Source organism: Acanthochromis polyacanthus, chromosome 15 (genome assembly GCF_021347895.1).
Source record: "Acanthochromis polyacanthus isolate Apoly-LR-REF ecotype Palm Island chromosome 15, KAUST_Apoly_ChrSc, whole genome shotgun sequence".
NCBI lineage: Eukaryota > Metazoa > Chordata > Actinopteri > Pomacentridae > Acanthochromis > Acanthochromis polyacanthus.
The window spans coordinates 38,753,556-38,778,534 of record NC_067127.1 but is presented as its reverse complement, the minus strand read 5'-3'; the positions used below and the strand labels follow the sequence as shown (position 1 = coordinate 38,778,534).

Below are 24,979 nucleotides of genomic sequence, written 5' to 3'. Positions count from 1 at the left end.
TTCAATTCAGTTCAATTTTATTTATATAGCCCCAATTACAGTCAGATTGTCTCAAGACGGTTTAAAGAACCCATATGAATCCCCAGAGCAGCTCTAAGGAGACAGTGGCAGAAAAAACACCCTTTAACAGGAAGAAGCCTGGAGCAGAACCCGAATCTTTATGTGGAGGAACATCTGCTGCTGGAAGGAGGTAGAGAGGAACAGAAGTAGAGAGGTAGAAGGATGGAAAGGGGGAGGGATGGTAGAAAAGACAAAATCCTTTGTAAAGAAAAACCAATAGTCATTAAAATATCTAACAGACTGATTGATTAATAATTTGGACATTGATAAAATTGTCAACAGTCTTTATGCAGAAACATGCATGTGTTTATTGCAGACATTAGAAAAACTTTCATTTACAGCCAATTCCCTCAAAACTTTCCTCAGAATTCTCTAAAAATCAGTTAAAGTTCTGCAGTTTTATAGGAAATGCGGAGTCGCTGAGTTTTATAAAATCTTCATAGTTTCGGCTGAGATGCTGCCAATTGACCGCTTCTCTAGATTTGGCACAAAGAAACAAGACTCCTTCAGAAAACAATCAGAGTCACACAGAACACCAGAGGTTCTACAAAAGACCAAACCTCCAAGTCCAGACAGAACATCTGAACTAAAACATGAGAACAGTTCCCAACAAACGGATTGTTCTTTTACTGAAGTCCCTTCACGGTGTTAGCATGGACTGTTAGCTGCACAGTTAGCTTCTTTATCTGCTCTAGTTTCATTCAGTAATGGAGATGTTCCACGTAAACGGAGATGTGGATGTTTGATAAACATTAATATCGGACTCATCAGAACCTTCGGTATTAATCTGGGTTAAGAATAAACCAGAACAGATGAGTAACAACCTGCATAAAAACACAGATTCAGTACCAAGTTTAAACTGACAGAACATGACTGGAGTGTTTCCATGAGGTCACGTGTTCCAGAACAACATTTCGTCCTCCCTGGTTCTCCTGGTTCTTCACATCTCCATAAAGTCTCAGAGGATCTTCAGGGACTCCATGTAGTGGAACGTTGCTCCTAAAGCCCAGCTGGTCTCCACCTGGTTGATGGTTCTGGCCAGCTGTCACACACAGAAGGACAGTCAGAACCACCAGAACCACCAAAACCCACATCAATGAGACGATTGATGGTCAACACATCTGATCAAAACTTAAAGAGACAGAACCCGGAGCTTCACACAAAACAACAAGAACCTGCACAGGTAGGTGATCTGATAGCTGTACCTGAGTCAGAACCTGGAGCCTCCTGACTCTGCTCCAGGTTCTGCTCCAGGTTCTGGTGCTGCTCACCTTGAACTGCTTGCTGGGGGGGAAGCCGAGCTCCTGCAGCAGGACTGAGATGTAGACCAGGTCCAGACAGAGGAACGGACTCTGCAGAGGCCCAACGGATGAAGAACTGCTGCAAACTGCAGAACAAACATCACAGGTTGAAAGCCCAGTTCAGAGCAGAGAACCATCCTGATATCTGATCTGGATCCTTTCAAACAGAACTTCATGTCCAAAAAACTCCACTTATTCTGGTTCCACAAATCTGCAGAACTTTCAGATGTGCCACGGGGAAGAAACACAAGACAGAAACTGATCAGAGTTCAGAGAATTTAGGTTCTACTTTTTCTGGATTCCTGCTTTGATATTTTAGAGAAACCAACCTGTGAAGCCTTTTATTTTCTGTCTCAGACCAGCTGGACTCAGCTGTGATAATGAGGTGTTTCCAGTTTCGCTGTATTTCATGTTAAAGTTCTGTTTAGTGAATATTTGGGTCACGTTCTCCACAGAGAATAACCTTTAAAGCTGCAGTTCAGAGATCTGCCACCGGGTGGCGCCGTCTCACCTCGTTTAGCAGCATCCGTGTACTGGGACACGCTGATGGTTCCTCCCTGCTGCTCGTCTGAAACACACAACCAGAATCAGCCTATCGTCAGCCGTTTCTCCACTTTCCTGTCACTTCCATCCATGTTTCTGACATTTATATGTTTATTTCTGAACAGAACCAAACAGTTTAATATTAACCAATAAATAAACATCATGTTTAAATATTAAAAAAGAAGAAAATCAAAGTTTAAAAATAACAAAAAACTGTCATAAATAAAAATAGAAAAAGAAAAATACAAAAAATAAATAAAATAATTAAGTTAGATAACAAAACAATAAATAAACCAGCAAAACTAAAATAAAAAAATACGATAAACAAAACTAGAAAAAAATTAAACAAGAAAAATACAAGAAACAAATACAATGAAAATACAGATAATGAAACTAAACTAAAAAAATAAAATGGGAAAAACAAAAAACACAATAAAAATATATAAAATTAGAAAAAAATAGGGACGAAAATTACAATAAATAAATAAATTGAAAAGAATAGACAATAAAAGATTAAACCAGAAAAACTAAAATAAGAAAAACAAAAGAACACTATAAAATAAACATTAATAGAGAAAACAAGGAAAAATACAATAAATAAAATGACAAAACTTAGATAAAACAATTCAACCAGCAAAACTAAAATAAGAAAAACAAAAAAAATGATAAACTACAAAAAATTAAGCAAGAAAAATACAATAAATAAATAAAATTTAAAATGTAGATCACAAAACCAGTCAGCTACAAAAATCAAAAACGGGAAAAAACACTATAAAATAAATAAAGCCAGAAAATATTAAACTAGAAGTATACAAAGAAATATCTGTAGAAATGGAAGCATGTTATATAATTGGACAGATGTAGAAAAAGCAAAGGAAAGCAGTTAAAGGGACAGAAACCCTCCTACCAATGACATCCAGGTCCACCGCTCGGTCATAGTAATACGAAAACGCGTAGAACTCCACCTCCGCCGCCTCCGCCGCCTTCATCACCTTCCTGTACAGAACCTTCTCCACTTTATTGAGGCACGCCTCGTAAACCGGCTCCCCTGAAACACAAGCACAAAGGTTCCTACCTGCTGCGGCTGCACGACGGGTAACCACGGCGACAGTCGACCAATCAGACGACTTTACCTGCTTTCTGTCCCTTCACAGTGTAGGTGATGTCAGCATGTTCCCAGCTGCCAGAGAAGTCCGCAGGAAGACAAGGACTGACCAGCTCAGTGCTGCCCCCTACTGGTCAGAGACAACACACACAACGTTTACTGTGTTACTGTATAAAAGCGCAAACACAGGGCTCACAATGTTTAGAGGGTTAGGGTTAGCATCATGACATGAGCTTTCATCTCAACTGGAAGGTTCCCCTTTAATCACTGTCACAGAATCATGATCAGTTTATTTTTGGCTGTTTGAATAAAAACTGACAAAAAACGACTCAATAGATTTCAGCCCAGAGCAGGAAGTCGTCACAGATGTTACCCAACAAGAAAGGCAGCATCATGACGTGAAACACGGTGGTGGCAGCATCATGACGTGAAGCACGGTGGTGGCGGCATCATGACGTGAAGCACGGTGGTGGCGGCATCATGACGTGAAGCACGGTGGAGGCGGCATCATGACGTGAAGCACGGTGGAGGCGGCATCATGACGTGAAGCACGGTGGAGGCGGCATCATGACGTGAAGCACGGTGGAGGCGGCATCATGACGTGAAGCACGGTGGAGGCGGCATCATGACGTGAAGCACGGTGGAGGCGGCATCATGACGTGAAACACGGTGGAGGCGGCATCATGATGTGAAGCACGGTGGAGGGAGCATCATGATGTGAAGCACGTTGGAGGCAGCATCATGATGTGAAGCACAGTGAAGGCAGCATCATAATTGAAGCACAGTGGAGGCAGCATCATGATGTGAAGCACGGTGGAGGCAGCATCATGATGTGAAGCATGGTGGTGGCAGCATCATAATTGAAGCATGGTGGTGGCAGCATCATAATTGAAGCACGGTGGAGGCAGCATCATGATGTGAAGCACGGTGGAGGCAGCATCATGATGTGAAGCACGGTGGAGGCAGCATCATGACGTGAAACACGGTGGAGGCGGCATCATGATGTGAAGCACGGTGGAGGGAGCATCATGATGTGAAGCACGTTGGAGGCAGCATCATGATGTGAAGCACGGTGGAGGCAGCATTATGATGTGAAGCACGGTGGAGGGAGCATCATGATGTGAAGCACGGTGGAGGCAGCATCATGATGTGAAGCACAGTGAAGGCAGCATCATAATTGAAGCACAGTGGAGGCAGCATCATGATGTGAAGCACGGTGGAGGCAGCATCATGATGTGAAGCATGGTGGTGGCAGCATCATAATTGAAGCATGGTGGTGGCAGCATCATAATTGAAGCACGGTGGAGGCAGCATCATGATGTGAAGCACGGTGGAGGCAGCATCATGATGTGAAGCACGGTGGAGGCAGCATCATAATTGAAGCACGGTGGAGGCAGCATCATGATGTGAAGCACGGTGGAGGCAGCATCATGATGTGAAGCACGTTGGAGGCGGCATCATGATGTGAAGCACGGTGGAGGCGGCATCATGATGTGAAGCACGGTGGAGGCGACATCATGATGTGAAGCACGGTGGAGGCGACATCATGATGTGAAGCACGGTGGAGGCGACATCATGACGTGAAACACGGTGGAGGCGGCATCATGATGTGAAGCACGGTGGAGGCGGCATCATGATGTGAAGCACGGTGGAGGCGGCATCATGACGTGAAACACGGTGGAGGCGACATCATGACGTGAAGCACGGTGGAGGCGGCATCATGACGTGAAGCACGGTGGAGGCGGCATCATGACGTGAAGCACGGTGGAGGCGGCATCATGATGTGAAGCACGGTGGAGGCGACATCATGATGTGAAGCACAGTGGAGGCAGCATCATGATGTGAAGCACGGTGGAGGCGGCATCATGATGTGAAGCACGGTGGAGGCGGCATCATGATGTGAAACACGGTGGAGGCGACATCATGATGTGAAGCACGGTGGAGGCGACATCATGACGTGAAGCACGGTGGAGGCGGCATCATGACGTGAAGCACGGTGGAGGCGGCATCATGACGTGAAACACGGTGGAGGCGGCATCATGACGTGAAGCACGGTGGAGGCGACATCATGACGTGAAACACGGTGGAGGCGGCATCATGACGTGAAGCACGGTGGAGGCGACATCATGACGTGAAGCACGGTGGAGGCGGCATCATGACGTGAAGCACGGTGGAGGCGGCATCATGACGTGAAACACGGTGGAGGCGGCATCATGATGTGAAGCACGGTGGAGGCGGCATCATGATGTGAAGCACGGTGGAGGCGACATCATGATGTGAAGCACGGTGGAGGCGACATCATGATGTGAAGCACGGTGGAGGCGACATCATGACGTGAAACACGGTGGAGGCGGCATCATGACGTGAAGCACGGTGGAGGCGGCATCATGACGTGAAGCACGGTGGAGGCGGCATCATGACGTGAAGCACGGTGGAGGCGGCATCATGACGTGAAACACGGTGGAGGCGACATCATGACGTGAAACACGGTGGAGGCGGCATCATGACGTGAAGCACGGTGGAGGCGGCATCATGACGTGAAGCACGGTGGAGGCGGCATCATGACGTGAAGCACGGTGGAGGCGGCATCATGATGTGAAGCACGGTGGAGGCTGCATCATGATGTGAAGCACGGTGGAGGCAGCATCATGATGTTCCTCAGCAGCAGGTCCTGGAAGGCTGGTAAAGGTAGAGGGTAAATTAAATCCTGGAAGACAACCTGGGGCCTGTTTCACGAAGCTGGTTTAACAAACTCTGAGTTTAATCCTCAACTCTGAGTTGATCTACTCTGAGATAGAAAACTCTGAGTTTTCGGTTTCACAACGGCTGATATGAGTTGGTTTAATTAACTCGGAGTAGTTTCCCAGTTATCAGTAAAACAGATTTACAAACTGTATTTGCTGAGAAAAATCCAAAAACAGATTAGGAGGGCAGATCTGGAAATTGAAATACTGGAGCACAAGTTAGAGGTGGTGATGGTCACAGGTGAATTATGTTAACTACTGGAACATGAACTGAACTATCTGTTTATTTGTAGGAAATAAAGAAGAGCAAATGAAATGTGTATCATGTCTTTATTTGCTGTGGTGGTGATGATGGAGACTTAAACTCTAAAGTGATTATTGCATACGGTGTCTCTGACTGCTCTGCTGTCCTGGATAGCTGCAGGTGGATGGGCTCATCATCTGGGTCTTCAGTTTGTAGGGCAGGGTGTTGCTCTCCTCTAATAGTGGTAATATTATGAAGAACAACACATGCCACAGTAATATCACAGGCCCTCTCAGGGGTCACCCTGAGGAGACGTAGGCTCTGGAAACGGGCTTTCAGCAGGCCTATGGTCATCTCCACCCGGGCTCTGGTCCTGCAGTGAGTCCGGTTGAAGTTCTGTTGGGGGCCTGGTTCAGGGTCAGGGTATGAGGTCATCAGCCTGGGTTGTCATGGTAACCCCTGTCACCCAGCAGAAGGCCATCAAACTCTCCTGTAATGTATAGAGGATACATCAGAGCATATTAAAGGAGGGAGACAAGAGAATTCTATTGTGAAAATCTTTATGCTGCTGACCACGCTGCAGTCTGTTGATCAGGTTAGACTCTCCATAAATCCTGGAGTCATGAACAGACCCAGACCACGTGGCCTCCACATTAGAAATGATGTATGCAGCATCACATCTGATCTGGACAGTGCAGAGAATGACAGATGTAGAACTATGATGCAGTCTTTAACATTTAGAAACAGTAGTCAGTCTACCTGTAGCCTACCTGCACATTTATGCTGTGAATGGACTTCCTGTTCATGATGTGAGGGAGCTGTGATGGGGATGTGTGTGCATCTATGCAGCCAATCACACTGGGAAATCCTAAAAGAAATTAAAATGACTGATCCCAGTCTGAGGCTGCAGCACAATGTCATGAACAGAATATGATTTAAAATGAATTTAACAGATCTCTACATCATTCACCTGTAATCCTGTGGATCCTCCTTGATGTTCTGACAGGTTTATGTCCACAATGATGAGTCAAAGCCGTTTCAGGATCAGGAAAACTTTTCTGACTGTCCTCCATACAGTTGTCTTACTCTGCATCTCTGACATCATATAAAAACTTCCATTTGCAAAGAACCGCAGCAACACACAATATCTGCTGGATGTGAGAGCATGACTGGTTGGTAATGTAAATGTAAGGATGGATTAGGTTGTTTATGTAGATTATGGACTTGAAACGATTAGGAAACGGTACCGCTCAAACAGATAATTGTCCGGAAATGCGAGAACATTTATGCTCGGTCTGATAACAATCTACCGACGAATATTTAATGATCTGTGCAGTAATGCTGCTCCTTTATCCACTGGATCGTTAATAAAAGCTGTTCTACGTCAAAACTCGCTCGCTTACTGACTGAATGAATGAGAAATGAAACAGTGTGTGGCTGAAAGAGGGCGGAGACGGAGAGAAACTGGAGGTTTTCTCAGATAAACCTGCTGGTGACCAGGTTAGAGTCATAGAGTCTGTTACTGCGGTAACTGACCGAGAGTTGAAGTTACCCCTCTTTGTGAAACAGGCTAGAGTTACCCCTCTGTCTCAGGGTTAAGTTACCTCGCTTCATGAAACGGAAAACTCTGAGTTTCCCTCATTTCAGGGTTAAGAAACTCAGAGTTTTCAATGAACCTGCTTCGTGAAACAGGCCCCTGATGATGAGACGTGGAGAAGATCAGTTTTCCATCCAGAAGATGATTCGAAGCAAACAGACAAAGATCCTCAGAGATGGTTTGAAGATGACAAAGAGGAAGTTCTGGAGGAGTCAGAGTCCAGACCTCAGTCCACCTGACAACTAGAGTCTGAACCTAAAAGGTTCTGTTGATCAGGATCCCTGAGGAACCTGACAGAGTTTAACGGTTTATAAAGAAGGAGGTCCAGATGTTCAGACTGATGGACACCAACAGGACTAGAAGGTTCATCTACTGAAGACTGAAGGAGGAGAACACTGATGGAACCACTGGTTTAATATTTTATATTAACAGAGAGTATTTTGTATAAATCTGTTCTGACACAGAACAGTCATGTTTTCTGTCAGTTCTTGTGAAAAAAGCCAAATTACAGTGACCTTTGTTAGATATAGAGATATAAATATCTATAAAAATATAAATCTAAATGTCTATAAATGTAAATATAACTATTGAGAGACAGACAGAAATATAAATATCTATAACTAGATCTAAGGGTATGTGGAGGCAGAGAGGAGGTGGACAGCAGCTTCTTGCAGCAACATCTGGCAGCAGGACTTAATCTGGTGTTATTCAGAGATTAGATAATGCCTTATTTATGAACCAACAGGAAGGAGGGCGGAGCTACGTACGGGGTGGAGCGTCCACGCCTCCTAGGACGGCGAGCCGAGCCGACATCAGACCCAGACCCAGATAGCTGCACACAGAACAGGTGATCAATCAGCTGATCGATCAGCTCGTTGATGAACACAAAGTCTGATAGGAGCTGGAAATGGAGAAGACCTGTGTGTGTAGACGGTGTGTGTTACCTGTGTGTGTGTGTGTGTGTGTGTTACCTGTGTGTGTGTGTGTTACCTGTGTGTGTAGACAGTGTGTGTGTTGTTGAACATCTGGAAGGACCTGATGTAGTCGATGGGTGAGGTCTGGATGGTTTTCTGTAAACAGAAACAGAGTTAAAACTGGACCAGAGTCTGCAGCTGTTTTACTGATTTTCTACTGAGGTTCTATTTGGGTTCTACTGAGGTTCTCATGAGGTTCTGCAGTCTGAACACCCACTAACAACAACAATCTTCCAGACCTGTCAGAGTGTTCTCGGGTTCTTTCTTTTAGTTTCCCATCTAACGTTCCCTCCTGTGATTTTTTTACGGTTCTACTTCTGATTCCAGCCCTTCAGCTCCTGCCTGGACCTCAGCAGCTCTGTGAAGAACCTCCACAGCTGGAGTTCTGCTGCTTCCCATCAGCTGATGAAGACCATGCGATGCAGCAGAAAGCTCCAGAAGCACCACATGAAGGGAAGCCGACCCAGAGAACCCTCTGAGGGATGTTCTAGATGAGAGCCTCTAAGATGCAGCGACAGGAAGCACCTCATCCTGAGGGCTGAAGGTGATCTGGGTCGAGCCGCCTCCCAGATCCAACATCCCCACCGTGGAGCCGTCGCCATGGAGACCACCTGGAGGAGATTAGAAGAGCTGCAGGAAAATAATCCAATAACAGGTAATCACTGGTTCTAGTTCACATTAATCTGAAGGAACACGACCAGAATACTGTTTACAAGCGCGAGAGAGAGCGAGGGTGGGAGAGCGAGAGAGAGAGAGAGAGAGCGAGGGAGGGAGAGAGAGAGAGAGAGAGTGTGTGTGTGTGTGGTGGACACACAGATAAAACATTATAGAACATAAAAACACTACAAGAAACTAAAACCAATAAAAAAACAACCCAGATACTGGATTAAATACTGCAAACATCAAATACAAAATAAAACACAAACAACAAACATTAATCACAACAAAGTAATAAAACCTGATAATAAAATAATCAGTCAGGAGTCAGACGAGGTTCTACGGCTGTTCCTGAAGTTGATTAAAATGGAAATCTGCATCAGTGTGTATTAATAGTATATATCATGTGTGTGTGTACATCAGTGTGTAAGGCAGCTTCAGGTGAAACGCCGTCACATGTTCAGGTTCTCACCTGTCAGGAAGTTGACGGTGATCCAAGCAGAAATCCCTGAAAGACAAAATGTTGAGAATCAACCAATCATCTTCTCCCGTTACACGTGATCCAGCTGTTGATCACAGCTGCTGTAGATGGAGATGACCTCATGGATGTTGACTCCAGTCAGCAGCTGTTTGGAGCTCCATGAATGGTGATGTCAGCATGTGATGTCAGCAGGTCACCTGGTCAACATTTAGTCACTGATACCACATTTGTCCTCTAGCCAAATTAAATAGAAGCATCCACACATGATGCTGCCACCACCGTGCTTCACGATGGAGATTGTGTCTGTGGTGATGTTCAGTGTTTGGTGTCTAGTATAACGAACAAAAACCTCCATGTTTGTCTCCTCAGACCAAAGAACCTTCTTCCAGTTGACTTCAGAGTCTTCAGAGACTCTTACTATGTAGAAATCTGTATTAACTTTGTCATTTAAGAGTCTTTTTTTTAATTATCTAAAAAAAAACACGATTCAGTGTTGAAAAGCTATGAAGACAGAACTTTTTAGAGGGTGAACCTTTTTATTGGCGCCATACCAGACAAACTGATATGAGTCTTAAAGTGACCCAGAAAGACCTTTTGAAAGTTTTTTCTTGTGAATTATCAGAAATCAGAAATACATCCAGGATTGTCTCTGACTCACACTGGGATAAATCCCATAATACTGATGATCACAGATGGGTAGAAAGGAAATGACCAGAAACCAGATCCAGTGTTCAGACTGAGACTCCTGGATGGATTTAAACTGATCTGGAGTCAGTTTCTACCAGAACTCAGATGTTCCTCCTCCTAAATGTCATGGTTCTATCTGCTGGACTGATGAAGTTCTGATGAAGTCCATTAAAAAGTGATAAATGTGGACTCACCTCTATGGACTTCAAGGACCTGGAATGTTCTAAGTGAGACTAAGCTTAAAGACAGTTGTCGGTAGGTGTATTCTAGGACTTTCTACAGTTTTCAACAACTCTGAACATTCATAAAGTTACTGGAGATGAAGACCCAGTTGAATCTTGGGGGTAATGTCGCATCTTTTGGGGGAGATTTTGTCTTTTCGGGGTTATTTTGGGGTAATTTTGCATCTTTCTGCAGTGATCTTGTGTGTTTGTGGTAATCGTACAAAAAGACCAAAATTTAGTTCTTGGTCTTTCTGCCTTTTTGTGAAAATGCTGTGTCTTTTTGAACTGATTTTGCATGTTTTTTGGACGTTTTGTGTCTTTTTGTTGGAATTTTCAAGCCTCTTTTTAGCTATTTCAGCAGCAGTTTCTACCAGAACTCAGATGTTTATCCTCCTAAACGTCATGGTTCTATCAGCTGGACTGATGAAGTTCTGAAAAAGTCCATTAAGAAGTGATAAATTTGGACCCCCCCTCTTTGGAACTCTGGAAATATTCCCAGGCTGAAGGCAGAACTCTGATAAAGAACCAGCTGCTTCTCTGGTTTCATTTCTGGGCTTCCATTGAACTGCTGCTCTCCGAGTTCCTCCATCGTCCAGATGTGACCTCAGCTGCTGGATCAGTTTGTGAACTTTCTCCCTCTAATTCCACTGTTGCTGGATCCATGCAGCCACATGTAGGTTGTGTGTTTTAAATGCTCGTATGGACACGCAGCCTGCCTGCATATAATCCAATCCTTTTAAAGTAGTTCATACAAGCAATTATGTCCCCGTGGATAATGTCCCACTAATCTTGAAGGGAGGCGGAGGACGATTATCCCTTTCTGAGGCCGATGTTTTCTCCTTCTCCACAGCAGGATCAGCTCGTTACTCCGCTGCCCAGAAATGTCTTTTAATGATTACTGAATTAACTTTTATATCCTGCCGTCACTAATGGACAGATTTCTCCCAACCGTCCTCTCAGAAGTCTAACCGGATTCCACCGACCTTATTACGGCTCAGATATTGTGCCGTTCTTGGCCCGCAGCTCAGATTACCCTCCGACTTATTGTTAATGGAGATCAGCGAGCGGTCGCTAAGTGCCGGTGTTTAGCTGCCGACCCAAAGCCACCGACTCTCCGCACTTGTTTGTTTTGTTTGAAAATGGCTTCTTAGAGTTTGATGGTAAAGCTGCTGTGATACACTTTCTATCGAAGCCTTTAATCATCCGTCCTGCAGGCGGACGGGTCAGGGGTTGCTGCTAAAAGGCTCTAATGCATCCAGCTGAGAGCAAATATTCTGCCACCGACACTAATGTGACCTCCATCAGACATCCTGGCTGATCTGGACATATTGCACTTTATTTATTTGTACACCACGGCTGGGTTTCCTCTTCATGAAACTCCTTTAGCAGCAGCATTTATTGGACAAAAACAACCAGACAGACCTGCAGACAATTAATCAATCAGTTATCGACTATTAATCTGATCAACAAACGATGAAAACAAATACACCAGAGGAGACCTCTTCAGTCCAACACTCAAAAGATGTTCTATTCTCAGTGAAGAAAAGCATCAAATTCTCAAATCTGAGAAGCTTGAAGCAGCTTAAAACAGTAAAAACCAAATTAATCTACATCTGTTCTGATGATCCATGAATTTGTTGGAGTCTTTTTAGCTTCTTCAGTGTGAATATTTTCTGGTTTCTTTCCTCTGTGGCTCTAAACTGAAGATCTCTGGATTAAACTGGACTCTTGAGGAACATCTGATCCACAACATAATGAAACGACTTTGCAGCTCTTCTCTCTGAGCATCAAACAGTTCAGAGTAAATTTAAACTCTGTTAACATCTGCTGGTGTTCAAACATCGCCTGTTAAAACCAACGCTGGAGGAGGAGGTTAGCCTCTCGGTTCATCTCGTCTTTAATCCTCCATGTTAACGGTTTCCGTTGGGGAAATCACAGAACATCTGACCTGCTGCTCAGATTAAACCAAACAATGAGGAGAATTCTCTGTAATTTAATCAACTCATAAAGAGCAGAGGATGAATCCTGATGACAAAAAACTGCAGTTACAGAAAACTGCTGCTATATTTTGCTGGATTTCACAGCTTCGGCGTCTCTGCACGTCATCAGAACGTCTCCATCTTCAGAGAAACGATGACAGACATCGAGCTTCCTGCAGCTTCATAACAAAACACATTTTTACACTGCAGAAAGACTCAAAGTAGAAACTCAAGAGAACCGACTAGAGTCCAGCTGTGATTCCAGTCAGTCTAACTGATGAACATGGTTCTAAATGAGCTGAGAACAGCAGAACGTTCTCAGTCCTGGACCTATGGACTGGGTCTATCTATGTCTGCATCATGGCTCCACATGGAGAAGAACTGAAAAGAGGAAGAGAAACATCTGACTGAGAGACTCGACAAAGATGGAAAAAGATCCAGGAAGATCAGTGAGCAACTAAAAACCAGAGAAGCACAGAGTCAGCAGGAATCAGGAGGTCTAGAAGGAGTCATAGTTCCACTGATCAGGAGGTCTAGAAGGAGTCATAGTTCCACTGATCAGGAGGTCTAGAAGGAGTCATAGTACCACTAATCAGGAGGTCTAGAAGGAGTCATAGTACCACTAATCAGGAGGTCTAGAAGGAGTCATAGTTCCACTGATCAGGAGGTCTAGAAGGAGTCATAGTTCCACTGATCAGGAGGTCTAGAAGGAATCATAGTACCACTAATCAGGAGGTCGAGAAGGAGTCATAGTTCCACTAATCAGGAGGTCTAGAAGGAGTCATAGTACCACTAATCAGGAGGTCGAGAAGGAGTCATAGTACCACTGATCAGGAGGTCTAGAAGGAGTCATAGTACCACTAATCAGGAGGTCTAGAAGGAGTCATAGTTCCACTAATCAGGAGGTCGAGAAGGAGTCATAGTACCACTAATCAGGAGGTCTAGAAGGAGTCATAGTACCACTGATCAGGAGGTCTAGAAGGAGTCATAGTTCCACTAATCAGGAGGTCTAGAAGGAGTCATAGTTCCACTAATCAGGAGGTCTAGAAGGAGTCATAGTTCCACTGATCAGGAGGTCTAGAAGGAGTCATAGTACCACTGATCAGGAGGTCTAGAAGGAGTCATAGTTCCACTAACCAGGAGGTCTAGAAGGAGTCATAGTACCACTGATCAGGAGGTCTAGAAGGAGTCATAGTTCCACTAATCAGGAGGTCTAGAAGGAGTCATAGTTCCACTAACCAGGAGGTCTAGAAGGAGTCATAGTACCACTAATCAGGAGGTCGAGAAGGAGTCATAGTTCCACTAATCAGGAGGTCTAGAAGGAGTCATAGTACCACTAATCAGGAGGTCGAGAAGGAGTCATAGTACCACTGATCAGGAGGTCTAGAAGGAGTCATAGTACCACTAATCAGGAGGTCTAGAAGGAGTCATAGTTCCACTAATCAGGAGGTCTAGAAGGAGTCATAGTTCCACTAATCAGGAGGTCTAGAAGGAGTCATAGTTCCACTGATCAGGAGGTCTAGAAGGAGTCATAGTACCACTAATCAGGTCGAGAAGGAGTCATAGTTCCACTAATCAGGAGGTCTAGAAGGAGTCATAGTACCACTGATCAGGAGGTCTAGAAGGAGTCATAGTTCCACTAATCAGGAGGTCTAGAAGGAGTCATAGTTCCACTAACCAGGAGGTCTAGAAGGAGTCATAGTACCACTGATCAGGAGGTCTAGAAGGAGTCATAGTTCCACTAATCAGGAGGTCTAGAAGGAGTCATAGTAGCACTAACCAGGAGGTCTAGAAGGAGTCATAGTTCCACTGATCAGGAGGTCTAGAAGGAGTCATAGTACCACTGATCAGGAGGTCTAGAAGGAGTCATAGTTCCACTAATCAGGAGGTCTAGAAGGAGTCATAGTTCCACTAACCAGGAGGTCTAGAAGGAGTCATAGTACCACTGATCAGGAGGTCTAGAAGGAGTCATAGTTCCACTAATCAGGAGGTCTAGAAGGAGTCATAGTTCCACTAACCAGGAGGTCTAGAAGGAGTCATAGTAGCACTAACCAGGAGGTCTAGAAGGAGTCATAGTTCCACTGATCAGGAGGTCTAGAAGGAGTCATAGTACCACTAATTAGGAGGTCTAGAAGGAGTCATAGTTCCACTGATCAGTAGGTGTAGAAGGAGTCATAGTTCCACTAATCAGGAGGTCTGGAAGGAGTCATAGTTCTACTAATCAGGAGGTCTAGAAGGAGTCATAGTACCAGTAATTGGGAGGTCTAGAAGGAGTCATAGTACCACTAATCAGGAAGTCTAGAAAGAATTATAGTTCTACTAATCAGGAGATGTAGAAGGAGTCATAGTTCCACTAATCAGGAGGTCTAGAAGGAGTCATAGTTCCACTAATCAGGAGGTCTAGAAGGAGTCATAGTTCCACTAATCAGAGCTCCTAAAATGACTCCACAGACAGAGAACTACTTTCTCCATCCAGCTGTAAAAACAGACATCAGCTGCTTCAGACTTGGTTCAGGGGTTCTCCATGGAAACCAGAGTTAGTGTGAAGCTCAGACAGTGTGAAGGAACCTTCAGAACATCAACCCAGGGTTCTCACCAGGATTTTTTTACAGCGTAACAGCAGGTCATCCCGCACGCGAGCAGCCGGCCCAGATGTCAGCCAATGAGCGTCACGCAGATGCTCCAAATGCTCGTGATTTAGGTCACTATTCACCATACGTGGCATCACGGAAACAACCGAGACATGCTAATTGTAACCCCGAGATTGGAAGCGACCCTTAATTTTAGACGGGAACGGGTCAATCGGCAGGAAAGTACGGCTGAGGTGGGGTGACATAAATTAACCTTGATAGGCATCCAGTCGATAAAAACAAACGCACATGGCGTTATCTGTCAAAATAACAGCGCAGCGGCCCTAATCACAGCGTAGTCTTTTAAACTGACAGTGTAACGGCCCATTACGCTGAAATGCGCTGGAGAGAACCCTGTAACCTCTATGGACGAAGGACCAGACAGTGAACTACTTTCTCCATCCAGCTGTAAAAACAGACATCAGCTGCTTCAGACTTGGTTCAGGGGTTCTCCATGGAAACCAAAGTTAGTGTGAAGCTCAGACAGTGTGAAGGAACCTTCAGAACATCAACCTCTATGGACGGAGGACCAGAACTAAACCTGGTTGCTGCTCAGAACTAAACTTCCAGATGAAGAACATGAGAAGAAGCCTGATGGATGCTGTGGTCAGATGAAGATCAATGAGTTGGGCTCAGATGGAGTCCAGATGTTTGATGAGAACCTGACCAGGACTACCACAGTGGATGCATGGTCCTGACAGTGAAGCACGGAGGTGGCAGTATGATTATCTGGGGCTACATGAGCTGTTGATGACATTTCTGTTTTTAGAAACTCTGTACAGTGAACAGTAAAGACAGTTTACCTTCATCGGTTCCGTCCATGATGGAAACGCTGTCCACTCTGGACAAAAAAGGTGACTCCAGGAACAACGCCCTCACCTGGACATGAAGGTCACAGTCAGCCCACTGATCTCATTCAGTCAAACTTCACAGTGGAACAAACGGAAACTCTGTGTTCCTGAACTGAAACCTGAGTGCTAAACCAACTCGAGACTTTAAATACATCAACAGGACGCTTTAAAACATTTTTGTCACATTTTAAACTTTAAAAATACTTCAACCAACTAACCAACCAGTCAACCCACCAACAAATCAATCAACCAACCAACCAATCAAATCATCCATCCACCGCTTTATCCTCATTAGTGTTGCGGGTGAAGGCAGGGGACACCCTGGACAGGTCACCAGTCTGTCACAGGGCTACATATACAGACACACAATCACACTCACATTCACACCTACGGACAATTTAGAGTAACCAATTAACCTCAGCATGTTTTTGGACTGTGGGAGGAAGACGGAGTACCCGGAGAAAACCCACGCATGTACAGGGAGAACATGCAGAAAGATCCCAGGAAAACCGGGACACAAACCAGGGACCTTCTTGCTACAAGGAGAAAGTGCTAACTACTATGTCACTGTGCAGCCCAACCAATCGATCAATTAGTCAATGATTAATCAGAGCTTTGTAGATGTTTTACAGAAATGTAAACATCAGACACTCATACACACGATGACTAAATACAAATTGGTCGGAAAAGAGCCAATAAAACTGCTTTGAACAACAAAATCAGCTGCTACCATTAATCAATCAGCTGGTCAATAACAGTGAATGCTGAATAATTAAATCTACATTTACACCCAACATGACATCTTTGAAAGGTCAGAATTTTTTCAATATTCAATTTACAACAAAGAAAAGCACCAAATCCTCAACTCTGAGTAGCTAAACGCCACAAACTTAAACATTGGTGTTCTGAAAATGAGTAAAATCAATAACTGCTGATCAGTTTTCTCCCAGTCGTCTGATCGTAGCAGCTCTAATCTGAACCCTGAGCTCCTGAAACCAGTAGAAAACTATAAAATGAACTGAAACACTATCAGTCATTAAAACTAATTCATTACTGTAATTATCACCAGTTACAGCTGAAGCCTCAACCGTGTTTGGGCGTTATTTAGGCAGACAATCAGATTTACATAGATCAGATTTAAGTTTTATATTTTATGAATTATTATTTTATGGGCATTATTTAGGCAGGCAATTTGATTTATATTAAATATTTTACTAAATGAGCCATCCTGTGTAATCGGCTGAATGAAGCCGGTGTGATAATGAGAGCAAAGCTTCACACTAAATCACATTCTGGTACTGATTACTGAAACGCTTTAATAGACACCATGATGAAGACGAGTCACTGATGTGATCGAGGTTATTGTATTGATCTGCTGTTTGATGAGCTGATCAATACCTGATCAATACCTGATGGTGTGCTAAAGCTCATCTCATGTCAGAGCTGCTTTACGCTAACATTACCTGTTTTTCCTTCTTTGTTTTTGCTAAATTAACAATTGTTTCTTTTATTTTTGTCTATCAGGGAGACAGGTCGGAGAGTACTTGGTGTGTCATCTGGTAGGAAAGGAGATAAGGAGACTTGGTGGTGGAATGAGGAGGTGCAGGAGTGGATCCAGAGAAAGAGGTTAGCTAAGAAGAAGTGGGACACTGAGAGGACTGAAGAGAGTAGACAGGAGTACAGGGAGATGCAGCGTAAGGTGAAAGTAGAGGTGGCAAAGGCCAAACAAGGGACTTACGATGACTTGTATGCTAAGTTGGACAGTAAGGAGGGAGAGACTGACCTGTACAGGTTGGCAAGGCAGAGAGACAGAGATGGGAAGGACGTGCAGCAGGTTAGGGTGATAAAGGATAAGGATGGAAGTGTGTTGACAGGTGCCAATAGTGTGATGGGAAGATGGAAAGAGTACTTTGAAGAGTTGATGAATGAGGAAAATGAGAGAGAACGAAGAGTAGAAGAGGTGACTGTTGTGGACCAGGAAGTAGCAAAGATTAGTAAGGATGAAGTGAGGAGGGCATTGAAGAGGATGAAGAGTGGAAAGGCACTTGGTCCTGATGATATACCTGTGGAGGTATGGAAGTGTCTCAGAGAGGTAGCAGTAGAGTTTCTGACTGGGTTGTTCAACAGGATCTTAGATAGTGAGAAGATGCCCGAGGAATGGAGGAGAAGTGTGCTGGTGACCATCTTTAAGAACAAGGGAGATGTGCAGAGTTGTGGCAACTACAGAGGAATAAAGCTGATGAGCCACACGATGAAGCTATGGGAAAGAGTAGTTGAAGCTAGACTAAGGGCAGAGGTGAACATCTGTGAGCAGCAGTATGGTTTCATGCCAAGAAAGAGTACAACAGATGCAATATTTGCTTTGAGGATGTTGATAGAGAAGTACAGAGAAGGTCAGAAGGAGCTGCATTGTGTCTTTGTAGATCTGGAGAAAGCTTCTGACAGGGTGCCCAGAGAGGAACTGTGGTTTTGTATGAGGAAGTCTGGAGTGGCAGAGAAGTATGTTAGAGTGGTGCAGGACATGTATGAGGACTGTAAGACAGTGGTGAGGTGTGCTGTAGGAGTAACAGAGGAGTTCAAGGTGGAGGTGGGAGTACATCAGGGATCAGCTCTGAGCCCCTTCTTGTTTGCTATGGTGATGGACAGGATGACAGACGAGGTTAGACAGGAGTCTCCATGGACTATGATGTTTGCAGATGACATTGTGATCTGTAGTGAGAGCAAGGAACAGGTGGAGGAGAAGCTAGAGGCGTGGAGGTTTGCCCTGGAAAGGAGAGGAATGAAGGTTAGCCGCAGCAAGACGGAGTATCTGTGTGTGAATGAGAGGGACCCAAGTGGAAGAGTGAGGTTACAGGGAGAAGAGATCAAGAAGGTGGAGGATTTTAAGTACTTAGGGTCAACAGTCCAGAGCAATGGAGAGTGTGGAAAAGAGGTGAAGAAGCGTGTACAGGCAGGCTGGAACGGCTGGAGAAAAGTGTCAGGTGTGATGTGTGATAGAAGAGTTTCAGCTAAAATGAAAGGAAAGGTTTACAAAACTGGTGAGACCAGCCATGTTGTTTGGTCTGGAGACAGTGTCCCTGAGGAAAGACAGGAGGCAGAGCTGGAGGTAGCAGAACTGAAGATGCTGAGGTTCTCTTTGGGAGTGACCAGGATGGATAGGATCAGGAATGAGAACATCAGAGGGACAGCACATGTTAGAAGCTTTGGAGATAAAGTCAGAGAGGCCAGACTGAGATGGTTCAGACATGTCCAGAGGAGAGCGAGTGAATATATTGGTAGAAGGATGCTGAGTTTCCCACTGCCAGGCAGGAGGCCTAGAGGAAGACCAAAGAGGAGGTTTATGGATGTGGTTAAAGAGGACATGAAGGTAGTTGGTGTGAGAGAAGAGGATGCAGCAGACAGGGTTAGATGGAGGCAATTGATTCGCTGTGGCGACCCCTGAAGGGAAAAGCCGAAAGGAAAAGAAGAAGTTTGTCTATTTGAAAAGATTTTTCTACATCTTTTAGTTTTTCTTTGATTTCTCTTCACAAACTAATTCCATCTATCTATATTTCTCTGAAAAGGAATAAATACACCATAAATAATGACTATTAGTGAAAAACATTGTGCACGGTTCACTGAGATCCATTAGAAATACACAAAAGATATTTTTAAAATAAAGTTAATAATAATATATGCTGCTGACACGTAATAAAAAGGTTAATAAATGCATCAAAATCAAAATGATACTTTGACACTCACATTCCTTCGGCACCTGAAAGACACATGCTGCTATCGCATTTATGCCCTTGTGTATATATATTTATTGTTCTTTTTAAATTGTTACTGTTTATTGTTGGGTTTTTGCTTTGACACCAAATGGAAACTGGTATCCTAATATCGTTGTACCCGATACAATGACAATAAAGGCTATTCTAATCTGTTCTATTCTATTCTATTCAAGGTTTAAAAAAAGTCAACAGTAAAAACAATAATTATTATAGAAAAAATACAATATGTAGGAGGGCAAAAGTACAAAACTAAATAAAATTAAAACTAAAATAATATAAAATACAAAATATATAAAAATTACATTAAAATACTAAATATCAGAAAACAAACAATAAAAATAGTAATAAAAAATCAACATAAAAATCTAAAAAAAAATCAGTACAGAGACAGACAGGTGAGGAGTGAGACAGACAGGTGAGGTGTCTCACGGTGTCCAGCAGGTGCTGAGCCTTCTCTCCAGGCAGCAGTCTGAGGCCGGCCGTGGCCTTCAGGACCAGCGGGGTGGAGGTCCAGGATGAAGGAGGGACACTGGACATGGCAACCTGGAGCAGCTGCAGGATCCCATCAGAACACTGAGGAACAAGGAGAACTTAATACAGTTTATACTGTAATATCACCTGTTATATAATTTTATACTGTAATATCACCGTTATATATATTTTATACTGTAATATCACCTCTTATATAGTTTGTACTGTAATATCACCTGTTATACAATTTTATAATGTAATATCACCATTATATACAGTTTATACTGTAATATCAGCTGTTATATAATTTTATACTGTAATATCACCATTATATATAGTTTATACTGTAATATCACCTCTTATATAGTTTATACTGTAATATCACCTGTTATATACAGTTTATACTGTAATATCACCTGTTATATACAGTTTATACTGTAATATCACCTGTAATATACAGTTCATACTGTAATATCACTGTTATATACAGTTTATACTGTAATATCACCTGTTATATAATTTTATACTGTAATATCACCTCTTATACAGTTTATACTGTAATATCACCTGTAATATACAGTTCATACTGTAATATCACCGTTATATACAGTTTATACTGTAATATCACCTGTTATATAATTTTATACTGTAATATCACCATTATATACAGTTTATACTGTAATATCACCTCTTATATAGTTTATACTGTAATATCACCTCTTATATAGTTTATACTGTAATATCACCTGTTATATACAGTTTATACTGTAATATCACTGTTATATACAGTTTATACTATAATATCACCATTATATACAGTTTATACTGTAATATCACCTCTTATACAGTTTATACTGTAATATCACCTGTTATATAATTTTATACTGTAATATCACCATTATATACAGTTTATACTGTAATATCACCATTATATACAGTTTATACTGTAATATCACCTGTTATATAATTTTATACTGTAATATCACCATTATATACAGTTTATACTGTAATATCACCATTATATACAGTTTATACTGTAATATCACCATTATATACAGTTTATACTGTAATATCACCTGTTATATAATTTTATACTGTAATATCACCTGTTATATAATTTATACTGTAATATCACCATTATATAAGTTTATACTGTAATATCACCATTATATAAAGTTTATACTGTAATATCACCTGTTATATTCAGTTTATAATTTAATATTATCAGGTATATACATTTTATACTGTACTATCATACAGTATACAGCATCATTTTATACTGTACCTGTTATATAACACCTGTGAATGCAGCAGTACCTTGTGTGGATCGTCGGCATAGGCAGACAGTCCGGGTTTTATGGCTCTGAAGGTCTCGTGGTCCAGCCTGGGAGCTTCTGCAGGACACAAACACACACCTGTAAAGTCCCTAACTGCTCCTAACTGCCACTGCACCTGTAATCATCCTTCAGCTCCTGCATCACTGGCAGGTGGTGCCACGAGGCCAGCTAGCTCTGCTGCTAACAAAGGAGCCAAAACAGCACTCAGCCCGGCGGCGGTATTTAGCTTAGCACGCTAATGCGATAACGAAGGCATTTGGCCGAGCGCGACAGGAAACTTCCTCTAAGCCTAATAAACCTAAAAGCTACGAAACACTAATGAGTTTGTGTCCATTTTGACTGCAGCAGAGAAGGACTTAGAGGCTGAAAGCTCCTCCTGTCTGCTGGTAATTACTGCTGCCAGCCAACGCTGGATTTTAAATAACCAAAGCAGTTCATCCGACCCATACGAATCCATTTAGAGGTTTAACGGCCAATATCTGATCCACATGTTCACATCACAGCGAGGAGCGACCGGCACACAGCTGAGAAAGCGTAATAAAAGGAAGAGATGCAAAAACGACCACAAAATGATGCAAAACTACCAAAAACATGCAAACCGGTCATGACAGGAAGAATCACCACAAAAAATGCAAAACAAACACAAAATTATGCAAAATTACAATAAAATTACACTGAAGAACAAGAAGAGATACAAATAAGGTAAAAAAAAGATGTAAAACTAAAGAAAAAAAATAATACCAAAAAAAGATGCAAAAATACCACAAAACAATAAAAAATGACCCAAAAAGATGTAAACTAAGAAAAAACAATGTTTTTAATATTTCTAAAATACTAAATAAGTCTGGATTCCGTTAAAATCTCATTTTCTCTTGTCCACCTCCCTGATGACCAAAGCGAATCTCTAATAAATTAGTTAGAATTTAAATCTCCTTTTTTCTAGTTTATTTTTTCATTCATGTCTCTGTAACTCTGGAACATTTTTTAATCAACATAATATTTTAAATAATAACTATTATTCATGGAACGTTTCCCACAACATGTTAGCACAACCTGGTGATGACATTTTCATCGTTTTGCGTCTCATTTGTGTCGTTTTGTGTCTCATTTGTGTCATGGTATTGTCGTTTTGTGTCATGGTTTTGTCGTTTTGTGTCTCGTTTGTGTCGTGGTTTTGTTGTTTTGTGTCTCTGTCGTTTCCATCCTCTAACAGTGGTCCTATAGAACGAGCAGAGCAAAGCTATGTCCTCTCTTCTATTTTTCATGTTTTCATCACATTGTCTGCCAGAGGAAATTAAGACAAAACATGAATATCATTTAATCAGTTTCTGACTAAAATTTGGTCTGTCTCCATTTTTATAATGAGAAGAGACAAAGAAAAGCATCAAATCCTCACATGTGGTCCCAGAGAGCAGAAAATAAATCAGTAAAGTGAATGTGAAACAGCTGTAGGTGGTCTATCTGCTGTACCTTTGCTCTCCATCTGGAACCTGAAGATGTGGACTCTGGTCCCGGTGCTGCCGGCATCGAACATGACGCCGTACGGAAGCTCCGCCCAGCGGCGGCGGTCCGACTTTCTGCGGGGCGGTGGGGAGGAGGGAAGCGGTCGGGTCTGGAGTAGTGATTCTTCACAAACATTAGGTAGGCCAGCAGGACGGCCAGCAGCAGGAACACTCCGGCCAGCTTGGGTCTCTTCATCACCGCTCATTCTGTGGAGCCTCAACACGATGGCCTGAAAACACAACAAGTCCTGGTCACTAGCAGCAGTCCGGGCTCACATCTAGTCCAGTATGACCTCCAGTAAAACCAGTAGAACCATTAGAACCAGCAGATCCTGTCAAACCAGTAAAACCACAAGCATAATAACCTCTAAATAACCACAAACTCCTGATAGTTCCTTTGGTTTAGTGCAGACATGTTCACATGTAAGGAATCATCTTTCTATTAAACATCATGAACTGAAAGTTCAGTTCCATCCACATCCATCCTCAGTTTATCATTTCCACATCACAACTTCCAGATCAGAGTGTCTACAAAGAAACACAACATTTAGTCACCTGGACCTGAACCACAGAGGGTTCACTGGAGGATCAGGACCACAAATCAGACAAAAACTATTGTCATCAATTATTACTCGATTTAAATGCCCCCTCCTTTATTTATTTTGTTGATGATGTTTATTTTTGTTACTGGTATAATTTTGTTGTAACAAAATGTTAAACATTACCCGGTAAAGAGACGTTGTGTTATTGTTGCTGTTTCTGAACAGAAAATTCAATAAGAACTTTGATTTTAAAAAAGACAAAAAAAACAAGAAAATGAAGACAAAATATTACAAAAATGAGACAAAATGACAAAAGACGAGACAAACGACACGAAACAAAATAAAAGAGAGACAATAAATTTGACAAAAAGGTGACAAAGCGACAAAAAGATGAACAAATGGCAAAAACAAGACAAAAAAATTACAAAAATGAGACACAAAACGACAAAAGAACAATAAAAAAATCTACTGGCATCATTTTACTTTTATGACGACAGAGTCTTTATCAGAATCATTTAATTTACTTAGAAAGGATTGAGTCAGAGAACATCCGAGATCTCAGGGGAAAAATCAAGACAAGTTCAGTTTGGTGTGAAGTTAACAGAAATAGAACTTATATTTTAAACGTTGTTGTTATATATGTTGATCAGGAGGAGGCGGTGGATCTTTGTTTATTTTTATTACAACAGTTTTCCACATGCTAACAGTTAGTCAGCCTGGAGAAGTTGGTTGGGTTAGCATGATTTAGCAGCGGGCTAGCAGCGGGTTAGCATCGGCTTAGCAGCGGGGTAGCTTCGGGTTAGCCAGTTAGCATGGGTATGATAAACTAGCTCCGGTTAAACGGTTTCTGTGTTCCGGTTAAACGTGTGTCTACGCACCGACCAGGAGCCGTCTTCAGCCGCTTCGTTACTTCAACTCTTCGGTCACTTTTCTTCTCATCCTGATGCTGAACCGTCAACAACGCGGCGCTACTTGATGACGTCACAGCAAACGGCGGTGACGTGCAGAAACCACCGAGAATTTGAAAAAAAATGAATAGAATAGAATAAAATGCTTTTAATTGTCATTATACACACAATAAACGGGTCAGTTTATAACTGATGGGGCGTCTGAAGTCCATGGGATATATCTGCATACATTTTTATTAAAAATAAATAAACTAATGTTTATTATGTTCATTATGATCATGTCTTCACAAATTCCATAGTTATTTATTACGTAAACAGTCACTGATTAATAAAAATGACTGCATATCACCAAAAGTTACAGTTACAAATTCG

The 24,979-nt window shown here is 42.5% G+C and overlaps 1 protein-coding gene and 1 long non-coding RNA gene across 14 annotated transcripts; one reads left to right on the top strand and one right to left on the bottom strand.

Annotated features, from left to right (window-relative positions):
• Nucleotides 1-344: 344 nt before the first annotated feature.
• On the bottom strand, nucleotides 345-24,686 carry entpd6 (ectonucleoside triphosphate diphosphohydrolase 6). Its single transcript, XM_051959914.1, is given in 15 exon segments — nucleotides 345-1,102; nucleotides 1,332-1,447; nucleotides 1,873-1,929; nucleotides 2,812-2,952; nucleotides 3,038-3,139; nucleotides 8,362-8,426; nucleotides 8,585-8,664; nucleotides 9,094-9,179; nucleotides 9,698-9,733; nucleotides 16,030-16,105; nucleotides 20,277-20,420; nucleotides 21,636-21,712; nucleotides 23,126-23,242; nucleotides 23,245-23,387; nucleotides 24,578-24,686. Coding segments are annotated over 14 exon segments (1,290 nt in total). The 5' UTR covers nucleotides 23,354-23,387; nucleotides 24,578-24,686; the 3' UTR covers nucleotides 345-1,018.
• LOC127537502 (uncharacterized) lies at nucleotides 9,740-15,047 on the top strand. 13 transcript variants are annotated; one of them, XR_007947189.1, is made up of 7 exons: nucleotides 9,740-13,161; nucleotides 13,230-13,297; nucleotides 13,570-13,671; nucleotides 14,012-14,113; nucleotides 14,213-14,280; nucleotides 14,349-14,450; nucleotides 14,485-14,590. It is a non-coding gene; the product is annotated as an uncharacterized LOC127537502 (long non-coding RNA). The 13 variants fall into 13 exon arrangements; XR_007947196.1 differs by lacking the exon at nucleotides 14,213-14,280 and having other exon boundaries at nucleotides 14,383-14,450; nucleotides 14,485-14,589; XR_007947194.1 differs by lacking the exons at nucleotides 14,213-14,280; nucleotides 14,349-14,450 and having other exon boundaries at nucleotides 14,553-14,615.
• Nucleotides 24,687-24,979: the final 293 nt, after the last annotated feature.